General features: G+C 39.1%; 1 protein-coding gene across 3 annotated transcripts; it reads right to left on the bottom strand.

Annotated features, from left to right (window-relative positions):
• Positions 1–872: 872 nt before the first annotated feature.
• syngr1b (synaptogyrin 1b) lies at positions 873–21,221 on the bottom strand. Of its 3 annotated transcripts, XM_079264649.1 has the most exons (5): positions 21,152–21,220; positions 20,854–21,047; positions 6,664–6,901; positions 3,605–3,750; positions 873–1,508 (listed from the first exon to the last, which is right to left on the bottom strand). In XM_079264649.1, exons 2-5 carry the CDS (start codon positions 20,953–20,955, stop codon positions 1,293–1,295), a joined length of 702 nt encoding a protein of 233 aa, XP_079120775.1. In that variant the 5' UTR covers positions 20,956–21,047; positions 21,152–21,220; the 3' UTR covers positions 873–1,292. The 3 variants fall into 3 exon arrangements, with proteins under 3 accessions (XP_079120775.1, XP_079120774.1, XP_079120776.1); XM_079264648.1 differs by having other exon boundaries at positions 20,854–21,221; XM_079264650.1 differs by lacking the exon at positions 873–1,508 and adding an exon at positions 3,241–3,358 and having other exon boundaries at positions 20,854–21,221.
• Between the last annotated feature and the right edge of the window lie 244 nt (positions 21,222–21,465).

The raw sequence follows: 21,465 nt of genomic DNA, 5'->3' as shown, positions 1-21,465 counted from the left end.
TATATATATAAATAAAACTAACATAATGCCCTAAAATAAAGCAGACTTTTTTTTTTAAACACTTTAATTTACTGAATTATAGATTTACATTTTTTTTATATAGATATAGGTATATTTTATTCTTTAAGAAAGTGGAGCGATGCATGTTGATAAATACTCAGGATGCTCACGGTTGCCTCGTCTGTAGGTTTGTTGAAATTAAGCAGAAAAATCCTTTCTGGTAAGATTTTTTCTGTGGACTTAACTTCCGAGCATGTGTGTTTTTTGTTTGTCTGGAACACACCATAATGCTGTCATAAGCTTGGTTCTGTTCAGGGGTTACATGTACTCAAACACGAAAACAAATACAAAATTCAATCAGCTTAATTTCAACACCAGAGGTTGTGAGAGAGAACTGCAGTGTGTGTTGGGCAGACGGTATGTCATGTGTTTGTTGGTATTTTCTTGGCAGTCAGTACTAAGGCAACAATTGAAGACAAGAAAAAAGCTTCAAAGAAGGACAAAACACTGTCACACATCCACACATTAGGAAAAAATAAAAAACAAACACCGAGTTTCCAATACACACAAACACACTCTTGTTAAACAGCTGAGGGTGTTAGTTGTCTGTGTTTATATCCTGTAAAACACCCTAAGGGAGTTTTGTAAGCAGAAACTTATCTGCTGGAAAATTGATATGCCATAAATCTGTGGCTTGTTCTGTGTGTATGTATCTCAGATAGCGCTGGCAGCAGTTATTTTACTCACTGGCGGATCGCAGAAGATTAAAGCATAGCTGTCGCAAGAATTGCAACTCTTTTCCAAACCCCTCAAGCTGGCAAGAATTTTCCGAATTTCCCAATAATTTCGAACTGACATTGTCTCTGGCTATTAATCATTTTCCTCCGATAATTTGATCCCATGAATGGTATTAAGCTGAAGAGGCCTCTGAGATTGTGAACCATCCCAAGTGATACTTTCAAAGACTAGAGAAAGGTCCAGGATTTTTAACTTACAAATAGTTTTCATACTCAAACTCATAACAGTTTCAAAACTTACATGGAAGTGTTTCTTCCTAATCCCGATAAACATGTGTAGTCTAAACTTTTGTCGTTTGTTAGTGTTGGGACAAAGCTTAAAACCAGTCAAAACAACCCCTCAATAGTGGGTAAACCTGATCCCAGTAGCCACTATAGACTGGGTTAGTTTAATGTGGTGCTTTTTGTTGTGACAGAAACAACACAAACAGCATTTTGAATGTAAAACTCTAGGCAACGGCATCACCCCTGATATATATCTGAACCATCAACATGTCAGTAGTCTTGACGCTGGTAGCCTCCACTGCCGTCAAACGCCCCGTCACTGTTGGCCTGCCCCCCTCCTCTGTTTGGGCTCTCCATGTCATCCCCGCCGAAGGATGAGTAGGGTGCTCCGGCTGCATCCTGGCTGGGGTCAGTGTAGTCCTGGGAGAAGAGGGCCGAATCGGCCCCTAGCTTGTACCTCTGGAAGGCCAAGAAAGACTGGCCCGCCTTAAGAGATGTAGGACAGAGGAATGGAGAAAGAGATGGACAGAAAGGTGGAAGAAAAGAGGGGTAGGGGTTGTTGAAGCAGTCGTGTTAGAGCAGAGTTTGGGAGAAGAGAAACAAGAGAGAGAAAGAAGGAAGCACCGATCAGTTGGCCAGAAAGCTCACGAAGCTTATTAGTGTGAATAAGTCATTAGCTGTTCACAGTGCGTTGCTTCTCAAAGCAGCAGTGCAAAAGGCTGTGTACACTGTTCAGCTCCATAATGAGAAACACAACCTCAACATCTCTTTAGTCCAAAGTGGGATAATCACAATACAATCAAGCGGTGTCAGTGCTAAACAGCCAACGAGTTGCAGTGTGAAGCAGCGTAGCCATAAATATCCAGAGTCTATGAAATGGAAGTGTTATTGCCATTTGAAATAAGTAAACTAGGAAATTGCACCATTACAAATTGCCTCTCAAAGAGTCTTATTACAGCGCATCTACCAGCTAAACTTAACGGAACAGTTAAAGAAAGGAAAGCATGGCCATGCATAGAGCGTAACGAGGAGAAACTTTTATATACAAAACCAACTACGTCAAAAGCATCTCATTCACTTAGACTAAAGTCTTCAGTATCTGTTGTCTTCATCTGAAAATTACAACCAAAAGCCTGAAAAGTTACAGTACTTTACAAAATTAAAGGTCAATCATGGAAAAGTGCAGTAACATTAAAAACCACGTTTTTTGTGGTATCTTAGCGCACTCCTAAAAGAACTGTTGTGGCAGCTTCCATTTCTCTGTTCGCATTTTTACTGCAATGTCTCTGAATTGGACAAAGTGTGTGAAGTGAGAACCTGCTGAGCTTTAAATTTGCAAAACAAGCTTTGTTTTATGGGTACTTGCACATCGTTTGGGATGAGTAACGCCTTAAAAGGCACATAGAAAAGGACAGTACACATGGACACAATGTTTAAGTAGTTACCTGTAGTGCAGTGATTTCAATGCTCATCTTTACCACTAGATGTCAGTAACGCTCACACACAACTTTTAAATCAACAAGATATTTCCCAGCATTTGTCATATCGGGAAAATCCCGAGCTGGCTTTTCTTGTAAGACGTTTAGCAAAAAGGAAATTTAAAGAAAGCAAAAAAAACATGACCATATTAGCTGTGCACTCGAATTTAAAAAGAGTCATTGTAGATTAAAAAAATGTATTAATATATTTGAAAAATAAAAAGTCACGTTCATTGTTTTAGCACTACAGAAAAGTGGAAAGCGAGTGAACATTGTTGCTTGTAACTTGTTTGAGGGCTTCAAACTTGGTGCTACAGCTCCAGGAGGCTGGAATATGGAATACTTCAATTGCCAAATGACATTATGATAAAAATCTATGTTGCTGAAATACAAGAAACAGATGAAAAATAAAACTCCAGATGGTTTGATAGTTAATTAAAAACAGTTTGTGTGCTTTTCTTTATTTTTGGCTCATGTACATGAGTTTTGACTTTGGTTCTCAAACAAAAAAAAGCAAACAGGCAGACTATTTTAAAGCCAGACACACTGATTTTTGAAAACAAACTATTACAGTTTTTCATTAATCAACAACTAAAATAAAACAGCCATTCTTACTCACAGATTACAGTTACACTCACTTCCAGCAGTACCTGATGTAATCAGGTGCCCTTAAACATGTTCAGGCAGTGTGAGGGAACATCAGTGTGTGTGACCAGCTACAGCAGGTTAGGACAGCAAGCGGAGAAGACAGAAGAGTCAAACAAAAGGTTGATGAGGCTGAGGGGGGAACAGTTTGGTGTACTCCTCTTCAAATGACACATTCTTTAATTTCTCCATAGAGAAGAGGGTCTGAGCACCCTGTTGAAAAAATAGCCACACCTTCATGAGATTACATGTACTCAAATGCAAACGGACATCCATGTGCACACTAAAAAGAAATTAGGAGTGGTCAAGCCTTTCACTTTTTAAGGAGTTTATTGGCAATATGTGTTTAAGTGTGAAAGACGCTAAATGTTCACACAAAGTACAACATCCAAAGTGCTAACGTCATGCAGGGCTTAGATCATACTGTGTTGACTAATGGGAGTTATAAGACATCCTTACCCAGGTGAAGATGGAGAAGAAGGAGAAGGTGATGGCTGCTCGGGCAGCATCGCCTCCCTCCCTCAGTGGGTTGTCTTCCTGCTTAGTCACCTGCCACTGGTTGGCCAGGAAACAGAAACCTACAAACCACATGAAGGACCAGAATGCTGCACAAAAAAAAAAAAAAAAAAAGAGGACAAAAAAAAAAAAAAAAAAAAGGATGGATAGTTTTATTCTCTTGTTTTCAGAAACCTTTTAGATTAAATAAATCTGTTTAGGGAGGTTAAACTATTCAATAAATGTCATCTAAATGTTCCTTCTGAAACTGGAGTGGAAAAGCTGAGTAGATAAGTTAGATAGCGGTCGATGCAGCCTCACTACAGCATTCCTTTTGCTTTGCTGTCATTCACAGCTAAAGCTGGAGTATGGTAATGTTGGGAAGCTAGCAAGATTTGAAAGTGGCGACCTTTGTGCAAATCTCGATTGTTTATTTAAGATCTGAGGGAGAGAGAAGGGATAGCAGTGTGGAGCAGCGCAGATAAATATGTAGGGGCGAGATTGTGAATCGCCTTGGAAAAAAAAAAATAAAATTAAAAAAAAGGAATTTTGAATATGGGAAGCCAGTGTTGATGTGGTGAAAGGAGAGGCTTTTCTCAATTATGCAGGCAGCAGAATCACTGAAGATCATCGTATACATTAGAAGTTTCCAGAAGTCTGACTGAAAGTAGAGATTATATTCTGGAAACAGTTCTTAGCTGAAAGAAGTGGGACTGAATGAGCTCATGTGATTCCTGGAGGTGGTTGTAATGTTGCCAGACAGAGGACCAACAAAGTGTCTTACTTCTAGTAAATCAATTAGGTCTGATCACAAGAACCCAGCCTTTGGGTCTAAATGGCACATGAAGCATCCGTCCCACATTATAAATTGTCAGGTGTGATTGTCATCACATCTAAAACTTGACAAGAATAAAGCTCTTCAGGGCATAGACTAGTTCCAGTAACCCAGCAAAGCACACAGCCTGCATCCTGAATTATCAGAGTAACACAGAAGTTCCAACTATGAAGGAAGTACAAACGAGTGGCTGGTTTCCTCTGAGGTGCACTGCAAACCGAGTTTCCAGCATGACACAGCAGCTGGACTGCTGGAGTCAACACCTAACAGGACAAAACTCCAAGAAATCCCTTAATGTACAGCTTCTTTTATCCTGATGTGCAATGTGTGTTGCGGGACACACATATGAAAACACTAGGAGGCACCTAAAAGAAATACATACAAGAGTGAAGGTTAAAACCATCCGTTTGTAAATTAGTTTTACAAATCCAGATCTGAATATCTTAGTTAATCCCAACACATTAACTTCAAAGCAATTCACAGTTCACAGTTTACCGTTAGAGATCTTTTGTCATGTGGTCAGTCAAATCCCTTCGCAGGAGCAGCTCATGCACGCTTGCTTCCCTCCCCACACAGATTCATTTGTTAAGCTGTTTCCCTCACTGACTACAGCTACTGAGAACCAGCGCGGTGTGTTATTAGTACAGCTGGTTGGAAATGGGGACTTAACATTTCCGAGTACAACAAAAGAATAATGAGACAGCCAGAGCTGAAATGTGACAGAGTTAGTCAGTGGGCAAATAAAAGATACTATCTCATGCTGAGCTGCTGAGCTACTGGTGGGCCGGGGAAAAGACGTTTTTAAATTTTGGCTCATGTCCTACACATAAAAGCCTGTGCTGCATAGTTGTAGCAGTGATACGGTAAATGAGACATCGAGAAGTTATTGTTCGTTGTGATTAGTTCCCTAAACAAAACAATACACGGGTTAAGCATTCAAGCGAAGCTCAGTTATATTTACCAAAAGTCTGTTAGAAGATGAGAAAACTAAAAAAAAAAAAAAAAAAAAAAATCATCTAAGGAACCAAAAGTTGACTAACTGAACATCACGTTACAAATAACCACAACAAAAGATGCACCTTTGTTCAGCGAGCCAGCAGTGGCAATCAGCACCAGAGAGACAACACAGAAGTGGATGATGAGGGAGGACATATATAAGGCTTAATTAGAAACATCTAGGTCCCATCAGACAACCAGCTGTTCTTCTGTTTTACCAAAGCATAAACCCTTCCATGTGCATATGCTGAATGAGAGAGAGAGTGATGGCAACAGGAAGGTAGAGTTTTTTTTTTTTTTACGGTGACAGGTGCTACCTCATTAACAGACTGAGTGCTTGACTATCTTGTCACTGTGCTCGCTGCCGTCGTAGTGCAGCAGAAGAGAGAAAGACACTGTCAGACACACCAAAGCAGAACGGTTCAGAGGCTTGTTAGTGCCATTGGAGTACCTGTCTCCTTATTGTCCATTTCACATCTAGTCTTCTGTTCTGCAAGGATAGCTTTACAATAGAAGTTAAGCATGTCTCCGCAGATGGAGTGCTGTGATATAATGGGAACCAAAGTAATCTGCAAGCAAACCGCACAAGATACTGTACTGTGTAGCCCCTTTTTCCTGTTGTGGACGTGACTAGCTCCTAGAATGGATTCTTGCAATAAAAAATGCAACTATAAACATTATAGCAGACCAAGCTATCTTCTAAAGAACAATTGCAGCATCCAGACAAAGAGCCAAAAGTGCTAAATCAGCCTAATCTGATCTAGCACCCATGGAGGCCTCATGGTGCCACCCAATCGGTCGGCCGATATCCCGGTGCCAGACACCACAAGACACAGCCAGGATATCTCAAAGCACAAGGGAACCATCACAATGTCAGACAGCCAAATCTATTTCTGTAATTGTACCAGTAATGTCTAGTAATGGATTACTGCAAGCTAGACTGCTAATAAATAAATATGTAATAATATACATTATAATCTATATTCAATACAATAATTAAATATTATTAAAATGATCACATTATTAATAATTAATATTAAAAATTAAAATTAATCATTTACAAAAATACATATATGGATAGAAAGTATGAAACTTAAAAAACCAAACAACAACAACAACAAAAAAGAAATAATTCACTGTTTTGAATTGTCAGTGTCATGAAAAGAAACATGGTGTGTGAGAGTGGGTTTACCTGACACTCCAATATCAGCCAGCACGGCCTTCTTTCGGTCTTTGACGCTGCTGATCTGAGGGAAGTAAACATCCAGAGCCAGAAAGGCTACACAGCAGAGGAAGGCCATGGAGCCCATGAAGACACCATAATTACAGGCGTTCTGGTTGCGATTAAAGATGCAGTACTCCTGTACTTCGCTGGGCGGATTGATGTAACCTTCATTGGCAATGCAGCCAAAGATCACGATGGAAAAGAGCTGGAAATTAGAATATGAGAGAAAAGATGAAAATCTTGGAGTACAGGAAACTTTCTGAGAGAGCTGTGAGCCAAAGAGTCAATTTCATCAGCAGGGCGAAGTGTGAATGATATATGTGACACTGTGCTGCCAACAGACAAGTTACAAATGCTCATAAAAATATTTAAAAAAGATCTCAGACAGCCTGCATGCTCATACTGATATCATGTGACTTGCACTTGTTTAGCCCGATGTGCATTTTAAAATAGTTGCGGTTTACTTTCGTTTCTTTCAATTCTGCTTGCCTTCTTTTCTTTTTCTCATGTCTGCTCGTAATACATGAAAGACATGTGAAGTGAATGTAGCAGTGTTATGTTCTCTGAACATTTGCTTAAATCCAAAGAGTGAACACATCTCAACATTAAATGTCAAAAAGTCATTTTTTGGCTTTTAATTAATCTACAAATAGTTTTTGTCATTAGAACGTCAGTGAACAGTGACAAAAACTGATCAAGGTTTGCAAATATATTTGTTAAAAAGCACATAAAATGAGATATTTGGTTAATGATGAAAAGTGAGGCGAGAAAACAATCTGATATCAAGTGTCAGTCATTCACAGTCAAATATAAATACCACCTGCTGGGTCTGGAGGATTAAGAAAAAAAAGTGTAATTATTGAGTAAGATGTTGATTCAGGCAGACTAAATCAGATATAAACGCCATAAATTTGCTGTTTATTACTGGGAGCGGCTACACTAATAACACATTATAATTTTTTTTTTTTTTTTTACTGTATTTAAATACTAAATTAATTAAAATCTAAAGAAAACATACTATAAACAATATTTAGTAAAATCAAGTTTTAACAAAATTTAATTAAAAAAATATAAAACTCTTTACATATTTCTACTATTGATAGAATTACTGAACAAAAACCTTTTTAAAAAGATGATAAATTTTCTAAAATTCTGCTCCTTAGAAAATTAAGAAAGTGGTTCTGCTTAGAAAATTAGTAATAACTTTTGACATTTGATTTTCTGCAGTGACCGTTTCTGTGTCCTAAAATGTAGAGGATAAAAACGGACAAGGTTATTATGATCTAACCCCCCCTCTCCACTGCATTCTCTCCTTTCATCCTTTCTTCTTTAGCTTTCATTTTAGTTGTCTTTCTCTTTTTATGCCCCATTTTCCCTGAAGGACTCACCAAGGGCTACAAAATGGAGTCAATAACAAGGGCAGGTTGCAAAAATACCATCTAGTCCCATCTCTTCTTTTCCTCTCCTCTACAGTAGAATCACAGAAACACCCGTCTCCAGATCATAAATACAAGACCACACATAGCAACCAGCCGCAGCATCAGTATCCCACCCTGCAGCGCTGTCTACTTTGTACTTCAGGTGATAACAGCAGATCAGACAACTCCATCCTCCTGACAGACCTCCAAAACAGGCCTCTGGGGAGCCTATTCTGTCTGGGAAGATCGAGGCTAGTAGAGTCTGTTTGTCAGCAGGATGTGTGTGAACTTTGCTGTGGTGAGACATGGATTAAGTGTGTCTGTATCTGTGAGGAGAGTGTAAAACAGAGAAGCAGAGAGCTACAAGTGAGCCTTGGGTTGAAGGACAGTTTACTCAGCTGTTTGTGTTTGCGTAGTAAATTGTGTAGTAAAGCAACAGTGCAGCAGGAGAATACACAATGGACTGGACTCAGACACAGTTTCTTCTGCTGTCGGCTCTAGTTTGGTGTCTTTTACTGAACTCGATGATTGAACTCTGAAGAAATGAGACATTTAAAAAAGTAAATATTGAATAAACAGGGGACTCCAGACACAGCAGCCTGGTACCTTCTTCCCATGCTGGTCTCATACTGGTCACCAGCTTGGTCAAACACTGCTGCGGGAAGGCATCCCATTCTTCAACCAGCATTTGCCACAAATCCTACGTTGTGGTTGAGTTGGTCACTCCAACAAGAACAGCAGAACCACTTTCTCTTTTAAGAAGATTAAAAGAGAAAGTGACAAAACAAGAGTCATCATGGGATCATCATTTGCTGGCTGGAGAGAGCTAAAAAGTCAGGTATGATGCAAGACAGTGATGCATGTGATGGAGAAAATGGTAAAAGTTCTGTAGTGTCTTTAACAGACATCAAGATTTGAAAGTGACCCCCTGTCTTGGCTCCTCCCCCTCCAATCAGGACTCTGTTTGACACTGGGTTTGAGACTGTTTAGCGGGAGGAGGCAAATAAACCAAGCCAGGTCGGGGAAAACCTTCCTGCATTTTCTCAACCATGTTTGCCTTCCGAGTTTTTTCTTCACTACTTTGTATTTTTTTCTCAACACGCGATTTATATGCAGGGTGTTGCTATCGGGTATGCGCTGCTGGAGGGGGAGGAGGACAGCCAGGACAAGAAACTTACAAAATATAAGAAATGAACAACTCCATTACGGTCCGAACATTTTGATTAGTTAGAGTTTTTACGTATTAACGGTAAACTAAGGGGTCTAACTATATTTCTTATTGTTTATGATTAAAAAATGTATATGCTACTATCCAGACAAGAAATCACTTTAAGTACCCCAGCTTTAAGTGTTGTCTTTCCTTTTTCTTTTTATTAAAAGGATTTTTTATGCCTTCATGCATGTAGTCCTAATTGCCTCAATGTGCATAGTTGTGTGGTGCATGCTGAAAGTAAGCAACAAACCAAGAACTACTAGCTCTTGAGATGTCTTATGTTATTCATACAATTTAAACAAGCTTCTCTTGTCGCTTTGCATCTTAACAAAAAATCCTTTTAGATTGCTTCTACTTAAACACCTCAATTAAGGTACAAGTGTCCAAAAGTTTCTAGCTTGTCTTTTGAAGACATAAAATAATTTTTTATTCATTTAAAAATATCAAAGTATTTTCTTATTGTTATTTTGCTACTTAAACATTTTGTTAATAGAAAAATTGTTCATGTTTTTTTTTTTCATTTCTTTTTAATCAGTGTATATCCAGAACTGTAATTCTGAGCAGGACTCTATATTAACCATAAAAAAAAAAATTCTTAGCCTGTGTGAATAATGAGTTCACTTGACAAGTATCACACTGAAGCAAAACTGAGGTCAAACTACCTGCCAAGCCTTTTGGCAGGTACATCCTGCCAAAATGCAGGACTAGCAGTTACAAGGACTCCTTTGTCCCTGCTGGCATTGTCTGTAGGAACTCTACTTTGTGTTTTTATTTATTTACCACTGTGCTTTGAATAGTTATTGTTGTGGCTCTTGCACTGATCCGACTGTTTTGCTGTTTGAACCTTGAACTTTGGAACTATTGGGACCAATCAGCAATAGCAAAAATGGCTCTCTCTGTAATACCAATTCATTTTTTTTTCTTAAATCAGGTCATCCTTTATTCTCACACCATAGAGTAACCAAGCAGATTTCTTCCAGCACACATTGAGGAAATACATTTTAGTCAATAGCTTGATGACAAGCTATAACAGCTTGTTGGTGAGCATGTAAAATCCTTCTGTTTCTTTCCACTCTCCTGCATCCACTTCAGGCACTCTGGCTCACCTCGTGCATTCCTTTTTCTTGTCAAAGAGGTGGGTGGAGAAAAAATGGTGATATCTAGACCCCTTCCTTCATCTACTTGTGGTCCTTTTTCATTAAAGAGAGAGATGATGAAGAGATGGATGAAAGAATGGAAGGACTGCGGAGGAAAGTGTTCAGGGGAGAAAGGATATGGAGGCGGTGCTATTTTTAGATCAGCTGCATCATAGCTCCCTCCCTCCCCCTCATCTTCTGCCATCTCCCCTCGTTACTGGCTTTGCCTTTGCCCACAAGCATTCTTGAGAAGAATGAGCGTCTTCTGACACGCTCTCAGCTTTGTACAGCCAAAATGCATGTACAGTTTGTCCATCGCTTCGGATGGCCGGCTCTAGATTCAGGTCAGAAAAAATAAAGTCAAAAGCCCCCGCCCCAGTTCAAACACTGTAACCACATAATGCACATGCATAGTCTACTGTTAAACACACAGGCGTTTTGCTTTCTTTCACTCAGCTAGTTTTTAAACTTGCCGATTGTATCCAGTGTTGCAGCTCTTTCTTCAATGAATGGAACTGATTCAGATCTTATCACAAGACCTTGAAATAGCCCGAAGTGATCAGCAGGAACTAAAGGATGGTGGGAGAAACATCTACAAGGCCATTCATCAAAAGAAAAGATCAACTTTAAATAGACCCAGACTTTTGTAATCTTCTGCTCTGAATGACATCATGTCATCTCATGACTGCAGTTCAGAGTTTGCCACACTGTTACAAGGGCTTTTTATTATACAGACAAGGGCAAAGAAGTTACTTTGAAAATTAGGTGTCTTCAAACAAACTCCTTCATTCACAGCTAACTTCCTGATCATAGCTTTTGTGACCTCTCCCTCAACCGTCTCATTGCTGCCTATTTGCTTGCTGTCGACGACGGGGGGGGGGAAGCAAGGATACATGTTTCTGATATGGATGCTGAAGGGAGTTAGAGGAGCAGTGAAACCTTCAGGGCCACTAGCTTTTAGAGCTGTAACACACTTAGTTTTTCTGAGGCTCCCCTGAGAGACTCTACTGGGAAATAACCTCACCACCAGAGACTAACCGTCTTTATGTGCTTCTGATTCCCTAACCCCCCTTTTCCTCTGGATACTCCAATGACACAAACACCAACATTTTTTAACTTGAAATAAGGCATGGCATGACCTACTTTGCAGAGACTGAAAACATAGAGTCTCTCAAGGGTCACAATTATATTTGCTATCATATTGCATGGGGACAGATTGAATTACTGAGCTTTTTTCTGCCTCTGCAAGCAGAAATCCAGTTGGATTTGTGATGGCTGGAGTCCTTCACATGCACAGGAGATGCACTGCACAGTATATAGAAAAGTGTCCAAATAATCTTTTATGTTGTGTGTCTGAGATATGTGCTCACAAACACTTCATAAAAAATGCACAAAAATAATGAGCAACAAATAAAATGGTGGTTCATACACTACACCTCAATATTCATAACTTGGTTACAGCCAAGAAAGCAAAATAAAATGGAGCAGGACTGAGTATGAGAATGTGTATCTGTGTTTAAAGACAAGTTTCTCCTGCCATCTGATCAGATCACAAGGTTTCTGGAGGTGATGAAAGCAGGCACTGTGGAAAAAAAACCACGTGGGTTTATGATCTTATGACCACTTGGTAGGTCACTCGCAACTTGCAAAAATAAAGCATGCCGTTCTGAATGCCACAACTGCATATAAATATGTGTGCATGTGTGCTTGTGAAAGGGTGTGGATGCACCTCATCCAGAATCCCACTTTTTTTTCTTTACTACATTTCTTAAACTTCTTTTGACACCTAAATGCTGTATTTGTTCTTTTTTTTCTTTTTGCTTTGGAAATTGGAAATTCTGGAAAATTTTGTGGTTTCTACATGCAACACTCAACACCCATCTCTGCTACTTTCTTCCATTGTGCAAATCATATCAGTCGGGCTGGATGTGAATGATCTAAAGCGGCTGCTGTGGTGCCTGAAAGGCCTTTCAGATACAATGCCAGAGACAGACAGTCGAGCTGGACCTGGTGTTCATACACTTTACCTCACTAATTCCTGTATTAGAACCGGTCAGATGTAGACATCTGACCGGTTCAGGTGCATTACACTGAAATGAAAAAAAATGGGACTTTTTCACTTAAAGGCCAAGAACACTGCATCCCAGACTGTCAGCATTCTGTTTTTTAGTTACACATCACAGAGTTCAGAAAACAAGGGCAATTAGATTATGGCTTTTTTTATATAGCACATCCACAATGAGAACTTGGTAATCAGCTGCTGCTTTCTGTATCCTCAAAGGACAATTTCCATCTCGCCACGAGAACATGCATCGGAAGTCTGTAGGCTTACATTAAAACAAAGAAATTATCCATTGTTTAAATGTTTAATGAAAACGTTTAATGTTTCAAAACCAACAGGAGTGTAATGATCTGTTCAGGCTTCACAATGTAAATAACGCTTAACTAATTATTAGCTAAATGTCCCTTAACAGTCCCACATCGGAGAGAAGCTTTGGATGAACAGTAACAGTTTTGTGCAAGACACTGGAAACAAAAGTATTTTGGGGATTAAAAAAAAAACACTTAAATATAGATTTCATATAGAATATTTGACGCTTGCATGTTTTATATTTAGCAATTCAACACTAAGTTATTCCCAAGTGTTTAAGATGTGTGCAGTACACTCATTCTGTTGAAGAAAGGACAAAGAACCTGCTCCTTCCGATGTCTCTTAGAGATTTCTCACATGCTTTTTGATTTCATTTGGCCAGTCGCTGGGTAACTCTGGGGTATTGTTAATCGGCTGGCTTTGGCAAGTTTGTTTTGGAAGTTGACTGATGACTCCCTGTCCGATGTGGAAGCTAAGAAATGCATGAAGTTCATATTAATATGCATCACTGTGTCTGTTAATCCTAAAATATATTCCCTACCTTTACTTGCCAAACATTTTACAGTGCTTTTCTTCTGACCCAGCAATGACAGTAATGTAAATATGGTGAACTTTTCAGGTAAAATTTATTCTGCCTGCACCGTAATACACTCACAGATATCAACACACAAGTCTGATAATCCGCTACAAAATCAGTGACTTGTGTTATGATTATTAATATGATTATGATGACAATCATCATCATAATCAATCTCATTATTTTTTATCATTATTGTAATTATTATTATCTGCCATTAGTGGTTAGCAATGGATGGAAATGAAATAAATAATGACAGTAACTTTAAATATAAGTCTGGAAAGAAGACCATTCACCATTCACTGCAGTCAGCAGTGAATTATATGATGAAATATGTGATATTTTCTGTATGTGTGTGACCCTGCGAGCTTATTGAATGCTGCAGTGTTGTCCTAGGCTGGGGATACCTGCTGTCACCATGGCAGCAGCTACTCGTGTAATGAGAGCGAAAGCGAGAGCGACAGCAGGCCTTGTCAAAGTACAAGTCAAGGAGAACCACTGCAGAACCGGAGGGTACATGACGAGACAAACAGACATAATCACAAGTCCAGGACACAGCAGCACTCATAGCCACACATCTGCTTCCTACTCCACCAATACACTCCATCTCACGCACAATGCTCTCCAGTGGAAGCTTCTTCTTCTGTTCTCCTCTACCTCTTTTTCTTTCTATTGGGAGGTCGGACTAAAAGCTGTATTCTGTTGAATGACTGGTGTCATGATCTAGCCACAAATTAATTGTAAGGCTGTTGTTAGGAAAATGCCTTCACATGTGAATCAGTCTAAACTAAAGGTCATTTTCTAGAAGTCTGGCCTACACAGACACAGACATTGAAAAAATATCAAATATCAACGAAGAATCTTTTGAACACTGAATTTCAGTGAGTAGGAAATGAGTGAAAATTCTTTATCTACTGAGCTGGAAAAAATCTGTTAAAATGTTTAAATCTTTACTAAACACACACGCACACACACACATATATAATTTTATATATTTATATATACTTATTATAAACGATCTGTGAATAACATCCTCCTTATTCTGTCTTTAACTAATTGAGTTCATCAGTTATCAGCCTGAGTAGTCTGCTGTGTGTGTCCTTGATAACAAAACAACCTGATTTTCTAACATTTCCACTTCACACTGTTTGACCTCTTCCTGTTTAGTTATCTAGCTACACTTTGGGTGTGGCCTTGCTATTCAGACTGAAATGCATCACTAATGTTTCAAAAGGAATTGTAAGTGATTTATTTAGCACCAACAAGTGATGTAATCATCATGATGTATAAATCCATCAACCATGCGAGACTGAGTGTGTAGTTTGATGATTTAACACAATTTAAGTGAGAGTTCTGCAGCCTGTGGCAAAATAAACCCAGTGACTACTTAAAGCAGAAGGAACTAAAAACTAAAAGTGATCACTTACCACTTCTGCAATCCACTACAACCTAACAGCTATGCAGCAAACGTTTGCAGTGGGTTTAGCAGGCGGTGTCGCACAGCTCAGACCTCTACTCTGTCTGCAATGCTCAGTTTTACTGTTAAAATGTTCATCTACCTTCCTGTGGAGCAATGCCATTCAGATTTTGATTAGATTTAGATCGGTTTCCTGGCAGTCCTTTTGCAAACACAGAACTTTTCCACTAGACTTCAGCATTTCACCAACATGACAAACACAACAGACATGATCACAACTTTGTAGAAAAAGCAATGGAAGATAGTTACGTTTCATGACACAGCACAATAACATCAAGCTGTAACACCGAAATAAGACCAATCAGAGGAGAGTTTAGGTTGCTGTTGACACTGAGCTGACATAAATGCTTCAAACTGTGCAGAGAACTTTTCTGCAGCTATGTTTCGCTCTGCTTACTCAGTGAGGAAATCTGTAGAAACCATGCTCCTGTAGGACTATGAAAAGAAAATTAAACCATTAAATACAATATTTACACACAACTTCTGTTTAAGAAATAACCTTCTAAATATGCATGGATTCTGGCACATTGGCGCTAACAAACTGTGTATGTGCGCGCTCCTGCTTAACATGCAGCTGACAAAATGTTCTGCATTGCATTATGCGAGTTTGTGCTGCTACAATAAACAGCTGTTCATAAAAAAAAAAAAAACCTTGTCACTTCTGAAACACTAATCTTAGCTGAATTTATCATATTAGCTCTCACTGACAATGTAAAAATAGATAAATAATGGAAGGGTGGTGTTTCTCTTCAGCTGTTGACCAGGCTTCCACTCAGATCAGTGCCTTGCTTAACATGACTTCTTAGATGTTTGACACTCATGGCAGAGAATGATATGTATTGAATCAGAAGTTCTGCTGCTGAGTGGAACACGTCTTTGAGCTAATCTGAGGTTAAAGTGTGAACCAGAAGCAGGATTAGTTACAACACGACTACAACCACTGTTTCAATAAAATGTCAGCCATTGTGTAAAATATAGAACTTGTAAGCAATGACTGGCAATGAAACATCATTATTTTATGCACAACAGAACACACAAAATATATAAAAGGTTTAAAGTGAGACATTTTATCATATGATAAAACATATTAGGTCATGGGCTCCGGCTTCCTCCCACCGTCCAAAGACGTGTTAGGTTGATTGGTTGCTCTAAATTGCCCGTAGGAGTGAGTGTGAGTGGTTGTTTGTCTCTGTATGGCCCTGCAATGGACTGGCGAGCTGTCCAGGGTGCACCCAGCCTTTCGCCTGAAGACTGCTAGGATAGGCTCCAGCTTCCCCGCGACCCTTCATCGGACTAAGTGTATAGGATAATGAATCAATATTAGGTCATCTTAAATTTGTTTGTAGCAACAGATGTAGAAAAAAAAAAGTGGTTCATTTATTCATTCTTTTTCTATGCGTCTTAGTCCAGTTAAGAGTCGCGGGGATGCTGGAACCTAAACCTGCAATTATCAGGTGAGAGTTAGGATACACCGTGGACAAGTCACCAGTAAATTACAGGGCGAACAGAGAGGGACAAACAACCATTCACGCTCACAGTCTTTCCTAAGGAGAATTTAGAGTGATCAGTTAACATGCATGTCTTTGGACGGTGGGATGAAGCCGGCGTAATGGAGGAATGTGATGCAACTAATTAGGTAAATTAGCAGCGGATCAGTATCATGCCTTGATTTAAAAAGATTATATTAGAGGCAGATTTTCTTAGCGAGGCTCCGCTAATGCCGGCTAATTTGGCAAGAACTTAAGTTTGTTACATACTCCACGAGAAGCAAGAACTGAGTTCTTGTTCTAGAGGCTGCAAGAACAAGAAAAAACGTCTTGTTCGGCAGGTCCATACATACTCCACGAGAAGCCCGTCTGCAGCAGGGATCACTGCGGGGGGCGATGTCTGCTTTCATGTGCAATAAACCCGGTTGTTACCTCCGCCGAGGAGGTTGTGTTTTTACCGGAGTCTTTGCTCAAGATAACTCAAAAGGTTATGGATGGATTTTTATAAATATTTTTAGTTTTTGCGAATGTAAAAATGAAAAACTGATTAAATTTTGGTGGTGATCCAGATCACCGTTTGGATCCAGGAATGTTTTAAAAGGGTTCTTTAACATTGTGCTTGGCGGAAGTTTCCGCTCTCTGACTGCTTCTCTAGTTTCATATTTAACGAGCAACTTCATTCGCGGCAGGGCGGGTTGTGCTGGGTCCGAGTGTTTTAATGCCACATGTAAAAAATGTTCGTACTTTCTCACCACCTTGATCAGCTGTTTTATCAAAACAATCTGTTTTGCTGGCAACAGCCAACACACGGAAGCAGCAACTCTGCTCCATGCTTTCTCCGTGTTAACGACGCCTACCTAAACTGTCCGACCAATCACATGATACTTGTCGCAGCCCCGCAAGAAAAAAGTTCTGCCAGCCCGGTGTGTCTTTTTTTTCTTTTCTTCTCGGAGCCTCGAGAACAAGAAAAAAGTTCTCGCCTCTCGCTGAGTATGTAACAGGCTTTAGCCATTAGCCATTCATTAGTGTCAGGTGAAAGATCTAAAACACACAAGTCATTGAGAACCAGGATTGAGGATCCCTGGTTTATGGGATTTGGAAGCATTGTAACACATGAAGCTTTGGGACTGTAAATAGGAAACTAGACCTGGTCCAATAAGCAACCCACACAAGTGGAATTAAGAAATGTTTATTAGCATTGTTAAAGCAGCATTTGATGACTGCGTTAGGAATCCAATTACCATTAACAATCAACAAAAAACAAAGCCATTGCAGATTAGGTTATGGGACATTTGCCTTCTCTGCTTGAGATTAAAACCAAACATACATGCAGTACATAGACACAACATGCATCAGCTTTGCTTAGGTGTTGGTGCAGTTAAGTGAAAAACTTTGATCTGTACTTTCCTCCCTCTGACAGACAAAAAGGCTGCCTTAGGCTTGTCAACTTCTGAAGAAAAAAAAAAAACATTTAAGGCACAAAGCTGAGCTAAACAGGCCATTTATGTGGGTAATGATTTGTTGCCCTGGCAGTAACCTAAATCTTTGTGCAGGGTCGCAATTTAAAAAACTTTGCCCAAAGCAAAATGAGGATGTTCCAACTCTTAGAAGTAATGCTCTTCAGAACTTTGATCAATGTAGAACCACATTCAAAAGATGTCATTTCTACTTTACAAGACAGGGTGAATTGGGTTTTTTTCTTTTGTTGTCGTTTTTTTTTTTTTTTCTTAATAAATTAATATTTAGAATTCAATTTTATCCAATAATTTATTTATATTATTTTTTCCATTTAATCCATTACTGCATACAAGTTGCTATTATTCCATCTGTCACAGTGTTCGTTGTTCCTCTCCTCCACCATGCTTCATCGCATACATGAAGGACTGACTCCCTGAAGCTGAATCACACACACACCTACACACACTAATTATCACCTCCACAGTCAGCCCACATATGTCAAAAGAAGTGGGAGACACAGAGCCCTTGACAACCATTCATAAACTCTTCTCTCTTTCCAAGCGTTCATTTCTGCTCGACGTCCTTCGTCCACAAATGTTTTAAGTGCAGATAGTTTCCTCCCCCACACACTGTGCTGCAGACTGAGTATTAACACCATCACACAAAACATCGCTACTCCGCCTGTGGTTGTTACTATGGAGACATGTTGCTGCCCTGGTGACACCTTAGGGCAGGGCATTTGATAACGAGTCATGAAGACATCCACACCAGTATATAAGCAAGATGTAGAGTAAAATATTCCATCAAACCTTCAATGTTTAAACATTTGCAAACAGCAGAACATATTATTGCATATAAAGCAAATGTCAACACCTCCCCTCTCAAAAAAAATAAACAAAAAAACAGCACATCTGATGATCATCTGTTTATCAAAAAGACATTACAATTGCTATTTTAACATCTAGCTTTTTAGAGTCATGAAATTGCCACCTTGGACTCCATGACATGTTGAAAATGTGAATTTCTTGAAAAGAATGACACACCAGACATCACATGTATAATCACCATATCACTCAATTTTTTTTTATTTTTACCATTTTTAACCTATTACCTTTCCATCTTCTTCCATTTACTGAGCTAAAGTTGGCACATTTCAGTAGGATGTGAGTTTGGACCATTAAGAAGTGGTAAAGTCTCTGTTATGTAAACGACAAATGTTCTGCCATTACTGCATGTGACAAAGTTCATAAGCAAAATATAACTTCTGATTGTATGTATGGAGGATAAATCTGCTACTGAAAATTCCATGGATTACACACACATAGATGGTTTTCTTTCCTTATTTCTTTTGAAAAGATGCCAGTCTTTATTACTCGTATTAGGCATCAACTATCTCTGCACCAACTTCATCAACATAAAATGTAACTACTATGTCTGCTAAGCCAGTCTAAGAGAAAATAAAAAATGCTTCACTCCATCAGCATTATCAATATGTATTTGTACTTTTCTCCAACCTAGAAACCTCATCTCATGACTGAGCAATCACATGTGATCATTTCATGGTTCACTGAATAAGTGCATGACTTGCCCTCACATGTTATTTAGAGCTAAGGGGTTAACACGCCACAAAGCTTCGCTCTACTTTTGCAAAAAAAAACTGCTTTAAATCACATTCCATGTGTGATGCAAAAGTTTAATTCTTATCAAGTACACAACGGTTTAGTCACAAAGGAAGAAATGGGAATTGTGTCAACCTTTAATTGTAAGCCACATCAAGTTAATTCATTGTCCATGACATCTTTTTTTTCTCCTCCATATATTTTTTCTCCTCCATATATTTTTATTATATATATTTTTTTTTTCTTTAATTATATATATATATATATATATATCTCAACATAATGTCATTAGTTTACTCCCCCCACCCATGCAAAAAATATTTAAACTTATTCTGTGTGTGCCTGAAATCAGGAAACCATTGGATAAAGTATGTACTCGTCTACGTCCCTCATTTAAAGTGGCATGCTATTAGTGGAAAGCTTATATATTCACATTTATTGACAGTTTTCTTCGTCCTTTCTGTGTTCTTTAAAAGGCTGCTAAAGATCCTGCAGATAGTCTTAAAATAAAATAATTCTGTGTGAAATTCTGCTGCAAAGAGCATACACAATGACTTTCCAAATACCCTCTCTTCGTTCTCTCTCTCTTAGTACTCTCTAAAGACTTTTGCTGCTCTGTGCAGTTACAAATATTGATATTATTGTCATAATTATTGTTGGGCAAACATCCAAAAAATGCTTCAGTGTTTTGTGGTTGTGTCTGTTTTGTTGTTGTTGGATTTACCTAACATTGTTTATCAATCTGCATTTCTATTTCCCTACGAGGATAAATAAAGTAAATCTTAATTTTTCACCAGTCATTGTTAAGCTTTGCATAGATAAAAATCTGTGAAGGTAATGACCACTTTAAGTTTTTCTCTGACTTTTGAGAATAGTTGCCATCTATTTATCTGCCTTTTAAAAGCTGCCCAACTGTTGCTGTTCATTTGTATGAATACTTCTCCATAGTATCATGGAAAGGACACGTTTAGATTAAAAATGAGGAAAAAAAAAAAAAGTATTTGAAATTGGATGTCTCCTTCTCAAAATATCAACTTTAAATTTTCTAATACTTGTGCTGTGATAGCTGTGACACAAAAACTGCACACCAAGACATACATAAACTCTTTGCAAATGAACAGCAGCAAATTATTTAAACATTAATGAAATGAATGCAACTGAAATTAAACTTAAATAAAGGGGTAAAATTCCTCCTGGATTCTCTTTGCAATTTCTACTGGAGTTTTTCTTGTGTTGTGTCCTCTTAGTGATACAATGGGCTCTACATTGACCAATAAAATGAAGGTGAAGTCAAAGCCATACTTTCCAGTGAAGGCCTACTCAAGTGAAAGGTTCGTATCGGATTTATTTATCCCAAAGCAGCCATAGCTAACAAACATGCTTTTTATATTTCTTGCTTACCCAAGACACAATGCGAAGGACGGTCTGAGGTTGCTGGAGAAAGGTGACAGGGTCGAAGGCTCCTCCGGCTTTCCCGGCTCCGTATGCCTGCATCCCCTCCATTATCCTGCTCCTCTCTGGACCGCTGCCTCTCAGATGCCCCTCTTTTTTTTTCTCTCACTGCTGGTTCAAAAGCCACAGGGTGTGTGGAGTACCTGGCAAACGACACGAAAAATCCCCGAGTCCGCTCCTGCCACTGCTACCGCTGCACAGTTGGATGCACCTTTGTCCCAGCTGGCTCCTGGACCAGCAACCTCACCTGTTTTCCCTTAATGGGTTAAATTTAACCTCTAAATTCCCTGTTGAGGCTTTGGTGTCTGGACAGAAGAAGTCGTATGCTCGTGTTGATGCTTTTTCTCTCGTCCTCTGTCGAAACGGGAGCCGGTGGCGACCACGTGAACGCGCCTTCGATGTCACGCCTCGGACGGTGATCACCGCATCCAAAAGAGCGCAACCCCTATGGAGAGAGAGAGAGAGAGAGAGAGAGAGAGAGACAGAGAGAGAGAAAGAGAGAGAGAGAAGAAAAAAAAACGCGATCACGCTAAATTGTTTATGGTGCACGCGCCTGCGCTC

This window comes from Telmatherina bonti (assembly GCF_933228915.1).
Source record: "Telmatherina bonti genome assembly, chromosome: 3".
In the NCBI taxonomy this organism is placed as follows: domain Eukaryota; kingdom Metazoa; phylum Chordata; class Actinopteri; order Atheriniformes; family Telmatherinidae; genus Telmatherina; species Telmatherina bonti.
The sequence above is the reverse complement of the archived record's forward strand: the minus strand, read 5'-3'. Positions and strand labels throughout refer to the sequence as shown.